The 13358-nt window shown below is 43.8% G+C and overlaps 1 protein-coding gene across 1 annotated transcript in view; it reads left to right on the forward strand.

Annotated features, from left to right (window-relative positions):
- PIK3C2G (phosphatidylinositol-4-phosphate 3-kinase catalytic subunit type 2 gamma) overlaps window positions 1-12491 on the forward strand; it is a 2201800-nt gene extending 2189309 nt beyond the window's left edge. The window contains exon 34 of the mRNA XM_078674033.1: window positions 8938-12491. Coding sequence (XP_078530159.1) covers window positions 8938-9090 — 153 coding nt within the window. The 3' untranslated portion in view covers window positions 9091-12491. The remainder of the gene's footprint in view (window positions 1-8937) is intronic.
- Window positions 12492-13358: the final 867 nt, after the last annotated feature.

Raw genomic sequence — 13358 nt, forward strand, 5'->3', positions numbered from 1 at the left:
TATGAGCAAAGTTAGTATGATAGCAGTGTCAGCAGATCGAACAGTTTAGCAATAACAGTAATATAATGCATTCGGTCTCGCACTTGTGAAAGTTAGAGCTATTGGTATTGTAATTGATTATTTTTACGTATGTTTATTTGTTTTCAGTAGAGAGGATGGATGTTGTTGGTAGTGGTATTATCTGGTTTGTGTTGTAAATGTTAGTTGTGGATTTGTGTGAGTGGAATTGTGTGATGTGCACTGTTTTGGAAGTATGTGGTATGGTGAATAAATAGTTGAGAGTTGTATCGAATATATTGAAAGTAATTTGGATAAGGATAGGTAGTTTACTTATGAATTGGTGAATGAACATTGGATAGATTAGTAGAAATAGTGTGTGTGTGTGTGAAAGAGGACATTTCTTCATAAAAGCAATCATTATTGACATATAAATACATTAATAGCACACACTTAGAACTATTTAAATCTACTGCTCCTAAGCAAACTGTTCACTATTTAGTAACCTGGGATCTGCTTTTAGCCATCTAAATACATGCATCACAAGTACATTAATGAAAGCCCTGTACCAGGCCAGCCACATTGCATACATTTTTTAAGTGTGATGATCCAATGTCAGTTAAATTATGGTTCTGGATTAACGTAGGAAGGGGTCAATTTTGGGTGGGATTCAAAGGCAGGGGTCATGATCAACGTGAAGTCTTTGGGTAAACAGACGTATAAGTAACCTTTTAGACCAGAAACAAACATAACCCACTAGTTTGACTACATGGAAAAAGGTGTCCTCCAAATTGTTTACAATGTCCTACTAACTTCACAATTATGCTATACAAATACAGATATCATAAGAAAATCCTAGCATCTCTACTTATACTGTTCCGACAGGTTTTCAAATTGCTTTCCTACAAAAATCTGATGCCATTTATATGCTAAGACTGAGGCTTTAATATGAGAAGTCGTGGCTTTCTTACTTACTCAAACTTTGTAGAAGTGGACCTGTGGCTAAAGTTGTATACCTCCGTTTAATGTATGTTTAAAGGAACAATCTGGTTGCATGCCCACATTGACACATTTAATTTTAAATCTCTATAGAAAGACGTCCGTTGAATTAGGTGGTGGTCTTGGTAACGGAATCAATACTCAGTATTTCTGCACATTACCAACTCCGATTCGGAAAAGAGGGCTTTCCAGATCTGTTGCCTTGTACAGCCTGGAGTGTCTCTCTACAGGGACTATGTGTTATAGTCGGGCAGAGCTCATAGGGCCTCATCAGAGATCAGAGCACCCGGTTGCGAGTGTCGTAACCTCTCTTCTTGCTGCGTGCTCCTTCCCGAGTAGCAAAACATACAAGTGGCATGTCCAGAAAATACAGCTTCCAACCATTGCAGCGCTGGCTGTGGCCTGCGCCCCATCTGTAATTGTCCTGCCGGTGGTGAGGCACAGAGACGCTGGTGCTGATAGATAAGAAGCGATCTCCCTTTGCAGAGGTCGAATGCATTGTAACAGGTGTCCCGGTAATATTTTTCTCGTAGAAAAGCTGATGAGGCAGAACCTTCGCTAAGACTCCTTTAATGTGGCGAGGTGCCGCATTTTATTACCTTGCAAAGGCCTCCGGTCCCAATTTAACCCCATTTTAAAACTGATGCAGTACCATGTATGCTACCATGGGAAATGGCCACCCCCACATGACAGTTAATATAGCGCCACGCATGAACACCACACGCAATTTGAAATGTCTTCTCCACACACGCAGAAGCTAATGTCCGGCAGGCTTGATGCATTAAGATGGTGCGCCCATGGCTGCTGCACCGAGAAGACCGTCGAGAAATAGGGCAGGAATATTATGATTTTTGGTGCCTGTATCTTCGGAGGATGGCACACATCACGGGTCAACAGCTTGCCGTCTTTAAAGGATCAGGTTGGGTAGCAACGTGGTTCAAAAGCTTTGGAACAGAGTCTGAATGGTTAAACCTTCAGACTCTGACGCATCCGTAATGTCACATCCTCTGGCAGATACCAAAACGTTTGTAAAGCCGCTACCACTGCACACACCCTTCAGCATGAGGCATTCTGTGCACTTTAGGGGAGGAAGGTGGGGGACAACCGCCCCAAAGAACTTAACAGTTGAGACCCCTTCCACGCTGAGGATAGCATTTGGATGCTGGGAGACAAGGCACTATGGCAGGGAGTAGGCGCGAATCGTCATGCTGTATCCCTACCCTCATCTTTTTTTTGAGTTTAGAAAGCTTTATTAAATCCAATTTGCCACGTAAAACATTAGTACAGAATCGCAATTCAAGAAGAAAAAAAAATTGGAGAAATGGAAAGGAACAATATCAATGTGAATTGTAAAAACAAGAAATCCCAAAAAAGGGAAAACATACTGTATATACTAAGAGAAAATGCTTTTTAGTTTTGTAACATATAGAAGAAAGAAAGAGGGGAAGAAAGGAAAAGAAAAGGAATAAAGAGAGAAAGGAAGGGAAAAGAAAAAGAGAACAGAAAATAGAAAAATTAATATATCCTAAAAGAAACAATTGAGGCATATTATGATACACTAATTAATCAACTGGAGGGAAGAGGAAATGATTGTGTCCAATTTATTTCCCAAAATAAGTATTAAATTAATCAAAAGAAAAAAGGACACTTGTAACAATTCTAAACCAGTGGTTGAAAATTGGAACGTCCTCAAAAACTCAATGTTAATCGGAACAAGCGGTATATGTGTTTCATCCGCCCCACATTGATGTTGTGGTAGTTATCATTGGGCGTTCCAAAGACCTGCTTGGTGCCAGCCTCATCCTGAGGCACCTCTGGTATTTGATTGCAGTGTCCAGAGATTGTGGGTTACCCACACCAAAATGGTGAACAAAAACGTTTCAAGAGTTCATGAAAAAAGTTTTTAAAAAAAGGAGAAGGTCACCCTCGTGTTTTTTATTGTGAGGTGAAGTTCACTTATCATAAAAATAAATTTGATACTACAACGAGATCGAGTTACTGGATCTCTCTAGTATTCCAATGGGCTTAACGACAAGCCTCTGGGTTTAGAAGAAGCAGAAGAGTTTTTTTGGTCCAAGACGATGCGCCCTTTGAATATTCACATCAAGATGCTCAGGCATTCCAGAAATAGGTAAGACTTGTGTATTTAAAAGTTGGATGATGTCAGACCCCTCAGAATTCTCTGGAATACCATAAATGCGCCTATTACGATTCTCCAAATCCTCAGAAGTTTTTTTGAGCATTTCAACTTCCTTGGTGAGGCTAGCAACCTTGGCAGCAACATCGTGGGCATCACTGATTTGTTGCTCAACATCTGATACCCTCTTATCCAGGTTGGACCATTTTTCATCCAGTCTCTGTAAGGTAATAGGGGTATCAGCCATAAAGGGGCGAATGAGAGTGACAGGATGCGGAGACTTAGAGGGAGAAGGAGGGTCCTTTTTGGGGCGCTTACCAGAGGAAGCAGGGTCCTTGCATGTAGCAGAGGCGGTATTGGAAGCTTTTGAGTTGTGTGAGAGCTCCATTGTGGCGAACTCTGAGTGCCTAAGTAATAAACTGACCCAAAAAGCCACAACAGTGAAGTGAAAAGCACACAAAAAAAGAGCAGACTGCGAAGGGAAGGTAGCGCAGATATGTGGATCAAGGAGAGTACCTCATATACCAATGACGCACATTCAAAGGAGTAATGCTGAGGTAAAAAAGGATATTTATATAGCCACACGTGCTCACTGGCACTTGAACCTTACCCCTGGTGTGGCAGCGAAGAGCACGATAGTGCTCGGGCATACAGGTGGGGAGAAAAGGTGCACGCAGCACCTCCAGACCTTTTCTGTTGGGCAGTGGCTGGGGAAACACTACAGTCCCTCTTAGGTGATTGGAATTTGTATGACACTGGCGGATATTGCTATAAAACCTCCCCTCGTGCTCAAAAACGACGCAGATCATGATCCATTTAAGCTAAACGCAAACAGAAGCAACTTTTACAAAATGTTACAATTTAACTAATAATATTTAACATAGGGTAATGAAGTTGGAATTATAGCGTAACACGGGTGGAAATAAAACAAGATTGAAAGCCAGTGAAATCTGCAATAGTGTCCATATCGGCCCGCACACCAGCCTCCCAGCAATATGCATATTCCATAAATAATCAGACCAGACAAATTGTTGATGGGAAAACGTTGCTGCAGGTTTATTAGCATAAACAATGCCAACATGGTGGGTTATCTTACAGATGATCCAAAGGCAAGCCGCCCCTCGCAGCTTACCACCTGATGGGCCAAGTAGCATCGTGGCCTTGGCCAGACGGTGCTTAGCGGTTGTTTGTGAGAGGATAGCCCCTCCCATATCCGGTGAACCATTGGTCCACCCTCTTGCTCACACCCCCCCCCCCTACGAGGGGCGGAGCGTTCAAGCGACCCCCGGTTGTACGGGTTTCCAACCGCCCGTAGGATAACGGGGCGCCGTTGCACCCCAGGGTCCACCGCACAGATCACCCGGGGATATTAGGCCTCAGCACCCTTTGTGCTACTGAATAGGGTACTCCTGAGTACCTTTCCGCCTCTGGATCATCCTGTAACTCCACCTGCAACACAAATAATAGCTTTTAACACACTACTTCCCCCCCCCCCCCCCGCCACCCTGAGATGCCGGGTAAGCGGTAGGTAGGGAAACATCAAAGAGGAACATCGAAGAGGGTGAAAAGGCCAAAGAGGCCGCCATTAAGGGGGGGAGCCTTAAATACTTCCGCCCCACCCTGCCGGAAGTGACACGCCTTCACGGAAGGGGCGACCTAGACCCTGGGCTGTCTCGCGTGCCATCTTGTGGCACTAAGGGGGCCACCCTCCTATGAGGGTCCCCTGCTGGGACAAGTCGGTCAGCCCTCAAAGTGCCCATTTCGGCCCACACACCAGCCTCCCAGCAATATGCATATCCCATAAATAATCAGACCATGTAAATTGTTGATGGGAAAACGTTGCTGCAGGTCTATTAGCATAAACAATGCCAACATGGTGGGTTATCTTACAGATGATCCAAAGGCAAGCCACCCCTCGCAGCTTACCACCTGATGGGCCAAGTAGCATCGCGGCCTTGGCCAGACGATGCTTAGCGGTTGTGGTGAGAGGATAGCCCCGCCAATATCCGGTGAACCATTGGCCCACCCTCTTGCTCACACCCCCCTCCTACGAGGGGCAGAGCGTTCAAGCGACCCTCGGTTGTACAGGTTTCCAACCGCCCGTAGGATAACGGGGCACCGTCGCACCCCAGGGTCCACCGCACAGATCTCCCAGGGATATTAGGCCTCAGCACCCTTTGTGCTACTGAATAGGGTACTCCTGAGTACCTCTCCGCCTCTGGATCATCCTGTAACTCCGCCTGCTACACAAATAATAGCTGTTAACACACAACCTCCCCCCGCGCCACCCTGAGATGCCGGGTAAGCGGTAGGGAGGGAAACATCGAAGATGGTGAAGAGGCCAAAGAGGTCGCTATTTTTGCATTTAGGCAATAGTAAAGCATCAGCTATCATCTAGTCAACAAAATGAAATGTAGCTGTTTGTCAATTCTGAGTCATGGTCGCATCAATGGGTTTCATGTCGGGTTTACAGAACCAGAGATTCCGCCCCCTTTGACTGTCACACCTACAGAGGTTTTGATGGTGTGCATTGTTCTCTGGGAGTGTGAGCCAGTGCAGGCACTGCTCATTCATCTAATAGCTGATGTGTATCTCCTAGGGACTTATTTAAGTGTTCTTGTGGATGATATGGATTGTTTTATGGGTCAGACTCGCCCCCTCTTTCCTCTCGGACCCTAGACCAACCACATGTGGAGTCCCCTAGGGGTCCTCCCTCAGCCCTACGCTCTACAATGTCTACATGGCTCCGCTCGTCCCCATCGCCAGAACCTACGGACTCAGCATTGTGTATTATGCAGACGACACCCAACTCATCCTCTCCCTATCCAACGAACCCAACACCGCCAGACACAACTTTCAAGAAGGCATGGAAGCCGTCGCCAAATGGATGAAAAACAGCTGCCTACAACTACACACCAACAAAACTGAAGTACACATCATGGGCCTAAACATCGATGCCTGGAACAACACCTAGTGCCCCCCCTCCCTTGGAACTTAGCCAGCCCACCCCCACAGACCACACACGCAACCTGGGAATCATCCTGGACTGCGAGCTCAAAATGGACCGCCAGATAAACTCTTTCTCGTTCTCATGCTTCAACACCCTCTGCCTCTTAATTAAGACCTTCAAATGGATCCCCCTTGAACACAGAAAGACCGTCACTCACAGACTCAACTACAGCAACGCACTCTATGCCGGAATAGACAAAACCTCACCCGCAAGCTACAGTACATCCAGAACGCTGCCGCAAGACTGGTCCTCAACCCGCCAAGACACTGCCACATCTCTCAGCACCTGCGCACACTCCACTGGCTCCCCATCGAGGCTAGAGTCTCCTTCAAGATGCTCACCCACATAGACAAGGCCCTCAACGACACCGGACCAGCATACGTGAACAGCCAACTCAAATTCCACGCACCCCAAAGAACCCTACGATCAGCCCATCTCTCCTACGCCGTGTTCCCCGCACCAGAAAGACCAGATCGGGAGGTAGCTCCTTCACCTTCCTCGTGGCCAGAGCCTGGAACGCCATTCCGCTCCACCTCAGGCAGACAAGATTGCTCCCCGTCTTCGCACGAAATCTCAAAACCTGGTTCTTCAACAGACCCCCTCCTTGATGGACTGGAACCTGCACCCCCCAGCACCACCTTAAGACCCTTACGGGTGAGTAGTCGCGCTCAACAAATGCCTGATTGATTGATTGATTGATTGATTGTTTTGTGAGTGTTTAAGGTGTTTCTATGGTTCTTTTCAATAAAGATGTTTTCTCTCACTGAGAGAGAGACTACTGGATTCCTGCTGCACAACAAGCTGGTGTATACACCAGGAACGGGGGCGGTGGAAGTGGGGCCTATCGAGAGGACGTGGAGAGAGAGGAAGGGCACAAGGACGAGCAAGGAGCTGAGAAGAAACGAGGTTGGGTGTAAAGAATAGTGGGTGGGGAAGAGACTGGACAGAATGCGATATTGACTGGAAGAGGAACAAATAGCAACAAGGGGAGGGGAGATCAGCAGCGCCTCCTGGAGCTACAGGGGAGAAAAGAGCCCGATAAGAAAGAGGGAGGAGTGCTCAGATAGTAATTAATAACATGATGAGTAGGAACACATGTAGCACGGGTAACCTTAGTGGGAGGTTACAACAGTAGAAAAGAAGGGACTACTGAGCATATTAACCAAAAAAGCAGCCATTTACGAAGAACAGCAAACGGAGCCAAATAGAAAGATGGACTGTGCTTAAAACCCATATTCCAGATACAGCATGTCTTGAAGTGACAGCACAAGTGCTGCCTAAGCGAGACCTACAAATTGTATTAAAAATACATCTGCACTGCAGGGAAAAGGGCAAGAGCACACTGGATAGATCATTTCATCTGTGATTACTTATGTTGGATTGGAGCTGTGGGCTTCCGTACCTCCCAAGTGGTCACTTCAATCATGAATGCTTCTAATGGCATCTCACCCCTGCGAGCCGCCCTCCTTTTTTGACATAAGCATACACTGGTTTGAGACTTTATCTATGTTCTTGTTTCCAGTAAACATCCTGCTGAAATTCCACCTATTAAAATAGGCCGGAAGACAAAGCTGTTGCGAGAGGAGTGACAGAAACATGACTGATAGAGCCAGGGGTAAGGCGCGGGTGCCTGGCATGTAGGTCTAAAGATGTGTCCATAAGTCTGTCCTAAGATCACGTGCTATGGGGCAGTGTGTCAAGACACACTGGCATACATGGCTCGTGGCACCTTGGTGTCCTGGCTGCAATGCAGTGTACTAGCACACAAAAGCAAGAGCTCTACTTGCATCAACTTCACCCATCTTCTTTCCTCTCTCTCCTGATATGATACCCTGTCTACTGCCCACTCTTCCGTCCACTTACTTTCTTCAACCTCTCTTTGAAGGTTGTTAAAGATCACAATAACAACTTTGTGAAACTAGTGTCCCCTTTTGACGTGTGTGCTTGTCTGTTACTGCAATACCTTCAGCTTGGCTTAGAAGTACTTCCTGATGCATCTGTTAAATAAAAAATTCTGGGTTCTTGCCCTTTATGTTATAACTACAGCCCTTAAAACATTTTTATATATCAAAAACTTTGCAAAATAGGTTGAGAGATAAACTGAAAGCACACAGATTTGTGCTTGTCCCAAGTCTATTCCCATGACGTTAATTTGCATATATTTTTTCTCAGCAAGGCTTCATTCGACTGTGTGAAATTAACTTTGCCGCCCTTTTTCACCATATGTACTAGGATCCGGAGCAAGAAGCGTTGTTATGGTTGATTTTGGATGCCATTTTTGGGGCTGACCCATTCTTTTGTAGCAGTGTAGTGATCGGTGCAGTGCTATTGTAGTTGGTAGAACCAGCACTCGAAATTAGGGTCAGGTGTTATTTTTCATTTTCAGACTTTGACGCAGAACACGCGAGAAAAAGTTCAATTTGAAGAAAGGAAGAGAGGAAAGTGGAGATGAAAAAGTATCCAAAATCGAGACAAAGGTAGAGCACTCGTGCGTGATAGAAGAATTGTTACAGAAATCAAGCAGATTGTTTTTTATATATTTTAATTATTTTTCACACCACACTATTACGGCACAGGTGCTTCGATATCTGAGACATTTTGATGAAAGCTAGTATGCGAAATGTCGTCATTGCAATGACGAGTGGTCCACTCAAATTAATTTACGACTGGTGTTTCTGGTAATGTATGCGTAGTTCTGTAAAACATTCAGAACGTTTTGGCACTAAAGGTAGTGAATGCTTTTGAATAAATATGTATGACGTATAATTGCTATATTATTTATCTTCTATTCCAGATTGAATATTACGGGGTTCTGAAGCTCCAAGGTCGCATCCTAAAGCTTATTGTGAAGAGCAAAGGAACGTTCCTGGTCTCAGTTAACATTCACCTGGGCTCTGTGCACTTAAACGAAGAACGTTGGTACCCACTGGGAAAAAGCCACTATTGAGGAAAACGCACCGAAGGATGGCGTCTGTTTTATCACCTGAATCTTTTGTCAAATCCAATCAAAGAAATCATGTTTTCATACTCCACTGAATGTTAAAATACTTGATAATGGCAAGAGTGCAGAAAATGAGATTGTCAAACTTAAGCAGGGATCCTCTATTTATTACAACCAGATCAGAATATGTGGCAATTCTCGTGTAGCCAGGAGAAGATTCCCGGTCTACTTAGTAACTCCATACAGACACAACTCTGTTTGTAAATAGATCCGAAATCAACCACATCGAAATAGGAACACAGGGACAGAGTTAAGAAAATATACATTTGAGCTATTAAAGAAAATGTGTACATTTCCTCTTGATAGCTTTTGAAAATCTGTTTACATGTTGCTAACTTTACAAGGTTGTCGTATCTTTTGAAAATAAATAGCGGAAACGTCTTCAAATAAGGTTTATTGACAGCGCCCATTAAAAATTTCTTATTTTCTGTAAGACTTTGCCTGCCAAATTAGGTTTTGTACTGCGTAGACACACTTTAAAACTTTTCCTACTTTGCATGCGTGCTGCACAGTGCAGCACAGTGCAGCATGCATGCAAAGTTCGGAAAAAAGGAGACATGCAAGTATTTCTCCTGTTATTGCTTGGTTTGATATGGTGTTAACATTTGGCACTGTCCACTATTGTTTGTAGAGAGGGTTTTGCGTCAAAATTCATGGGCGGCGCCACGGGATGTATGCCCCGTTAGCACTTAGTAATGCAAAGCAGTGTTATGTGCAGCTTTGTGTTACTTTCAGGGTAAATCCAGCGCAAAACAAGGTTTGCACTGGAAAGTAAATTAGGAAAAACACATTTTGTGCTGGTTAGCATCACTTCAAATTATAATAAATTTCAAATAAAATATAAAAAATGTGAATGGAATATTACCCAAAAACAGTGACTATATCTACAATTTACCAGATTAAGATGAGCAAATATATTTGGCTTAATAGATTTTTGCAAATGTCTAGTGCGTCATGGTGTGCTGTGAGATTTGATACTGCAATGTGGATGTATCCGCCACACAGAGATATGTATTTCTGTGTTTGTGGTCATGTTTGGAAAAGGAACAGAGACTGACAGCAATGTAGTGGTCATTTGATATTTAGTCTGCATGCATTGAATGAAAATGAGCAGCACACTGGGCAGGAAATGATGTATGTGTGCTTTCTGCACCACTCCACCAAACAATGTGGCATGTCTTGCGTTTCCTTCAACTAAGTCATTCAGTGGTGTAGTACTGATCAGATTGTTAATGTCAAAATGATAAATAGTTGATTAGCGTTAGCAGATACTGGCAGACCCTTCACGACCTTCATGTGTTTGTACCTCTGTGGGCAAGTGTGTGCTGCTGTATCAATATTTGACACTCATCACTGGAAATTCAGGTGCACCAGCGGACAGTATAGTAGCACTTTATCCTCAAATGGCTGCCTATTTATAATGAAACTCCACTGATTTTAATATGATGGTCCTACTTGAAGTATTCACTACTTCACCTCCAGCTATCCCTGCTTCAGCCCCTGTACTCCCTCTTTACTCTCCACCACTCCTCTCTCTCATACTACCAAATCACTTGATTTACCTCGCCAGTCGTGTACTCCCTCAACCCTGAAATTCCGCCTATTTCTAATTTTGTCCCTGTACCTTACATCTCTCTTACTTCTTTCTTGCTACCTTTTTCTTTACCCTTTGCTCTATCATTAGATTCTATCGCTCTGTACCTTCTTTGGTTCAGCTCACCAATTCTACCTCCCCTCTCTGCCTCTTTATGTCCAAATTGACATCACCACACATTTTCCACTTCATTTCTGGCTCTATTTTCTCCACACTTCATCTTTTTCTATTGTGTGCCCCTTTTCTATAATTCTTTCTGTTTCAGTACTCAACTTAACTGACTTTCTAGACATCATGTTGTCTCTCTGTCTCACTATTTTCTCTCTAATTCACATCTCTCAGAACTTTTCTCACTACCTAATCTCTCTTCTTTTACCTCTCTTGAATTCATGACTCCTGGTGGCCATCAAACCTAGGACCCATTCCCACTCCCACCATGCGAGCAACCTTTTAATCGTCATTGACAGCAAGCTCCCCATGAAATCACAGAACAGCACTATCTCCTCTGCCTGCTTTCTCACTCTGCACATGCTACGTAAGATCTTTAAGTGGACATGCCCTCATCACCTGCCAACTGAACTTCAGCAATGCCCTCTATGTAGGTATTGCCGCTCACCTCTACAGAGACTTCAGACCATACATAATGCCACAGCCAGACTCATCATACGCCTTTCCCAATGTACCCACATCACACCCCACCTCAGGAAACTCCACTGGCACGCCCTACAGAGGCTAATCCAATTCAAGCTGCTGGCCCATGCACACAAGGCTCTGCACAACCAAGGACTGGCCTACATTAACCAACGCCAGAATTTCCATCAACCATCGAGAGGACTACGCTCCGCCTCCCTTTCACTTGCCCATCCAACCCGCATCTAAAGAAACAAAAGTGGAGAACACTCCTTTCTACACATCGCAACAAAAACCTGGTTCAACCTCCCCACGCACCTCCAGACCATCACCTCACTTCCAGAATTCTGAATGGCCTTCAAGACCTAGCTGTTTGAATAAGGCTCCAGGACCTGCCAGTGCCTTGATCCACTAATTGGTGATTAGCTGTGCTTTCGAAAAATTGGTTGATTGACCATTCTTTCTAACTTATCTCCCTTTCTACTTCACTCCTCGGTATACCTTACCACATCCCCACACATGTCCTACTCCTTCTCTTTAGCTCATTGTCTCTCTACCTCACTCTAAAGCTATACCTCTCTTCCTCAAACTATATCTCCCTCTTTCTACCCTACCTGTCTATATTTACTCACCTTTCTCTCATTACCATATGTTTCACCTAAATTAGTACTTCATTTCTATCTCTAACTCCCATCCACCTCTACTTCACCTCTTCCACCTCTCGCCTCCACTCATTGTAATTCCTCACCGGAGTCCCAAGTCAATATCTAGTAAAAAAAAGTGGAAAGGAAATAAAACTGGCAAAAACAAATGGCAAAAACCATCACAGAGGAGCAGTATTAAGAAGAAGCTACCATGTCAAGTGCTTTATGTATATTTCTTATTAAAATAGTGTGCCCTAGTCCAGTGCTTCCCAAACCTTTTATAACCACCACCCACTTTTTAGTGTGGTATACATGCGTGACCCACCTAGCTTTAATGGACAAGAGGCAGGCGATTTTTTAATGTAAATAAATCATTGTGTGGTATCGCTCTGTCATTTACAGAGAGCCCATTTTCCATTGAAACGGTCTGTAAATTTGCATAGATACAGTTTTACAAAATAAAACTATATTGCACACACGATAATGTGTAACATTGGGTCTCAGTGGATACGTATTATGTGTGCATTACCCAGTAAAGTGTCTTGATTTGTTCCGATTCTAATACAATATTTCCATCACTCTTCAGAATTACAAATAAATGTTGTTCATTTTTGAATGTTTACACTTCATTTATAGGTATTTACATTTTGTCATGTATTACGAAAAAAATTACACACTACAGCCTTTAATTGACCCCTTTATGCACCCCTGCAATATTGTCCCACAAATGTACTTTATTTTTCTTTCTCTGACTGCAAGGTGAAAGGAGTTTGTAAACACCAGCCTCCATGTTAAAAAAATAACCAGCAGAGTACACAGCCTGAAATTGAATCTGTCTTAAAAGCCCAGCGAATTTGACAAGATAAATACAGAATTCAATATCCTCTTTATTGATTGCTTGGACTTTCCTCAAAAACCGGGTCATGACACACAGTTTGGGAACACTGCCCTGGTCCATTAAACATCCACCAAGTCCCTTTTACAATTTTTCCTACAATGGAGGAGTAGACTACGTATGCATTACATTCAACTTGAGATAATGCGTTTCCAAGTGCAAAAACGATTCCCTTTATTAATGCTCCTTCAAGATTTCTTTTAGTATTATTTGGATGACAAGGCTTCGGGCAACTTGGAACTCACTTTCTTGCATTCCTCCGTTCCTAACGTTGTTAAATATAAATCACGAAGGGTTGAATTAGCTGAAATGGATAATCATTTCTTCGTTTTTCCGAGAAGGGGCGTCGCAAAATATGTCTTGTCGGTGCCCAACAAACCTTAAGATGGCACTGAAAGGATGGCACAGAGTTGACCAAGCACTAGTTGACTAAAATTCGTGTTGTAGACAT

This window comes from Lissotriton helveticus, chromosome 1_1 (assembly GCF_964261635.1).
Source record: "Lissotriton helveticus chromosome 1_1, aLisHel1.1, whole genome shotgun sequence".
Taxonomy (NCBI): Eukaryota; Metazoa; Chordata; class Amphibia; order Caudata; family Salamandridae; genus Lissotriton; species Lissotriton helveticus.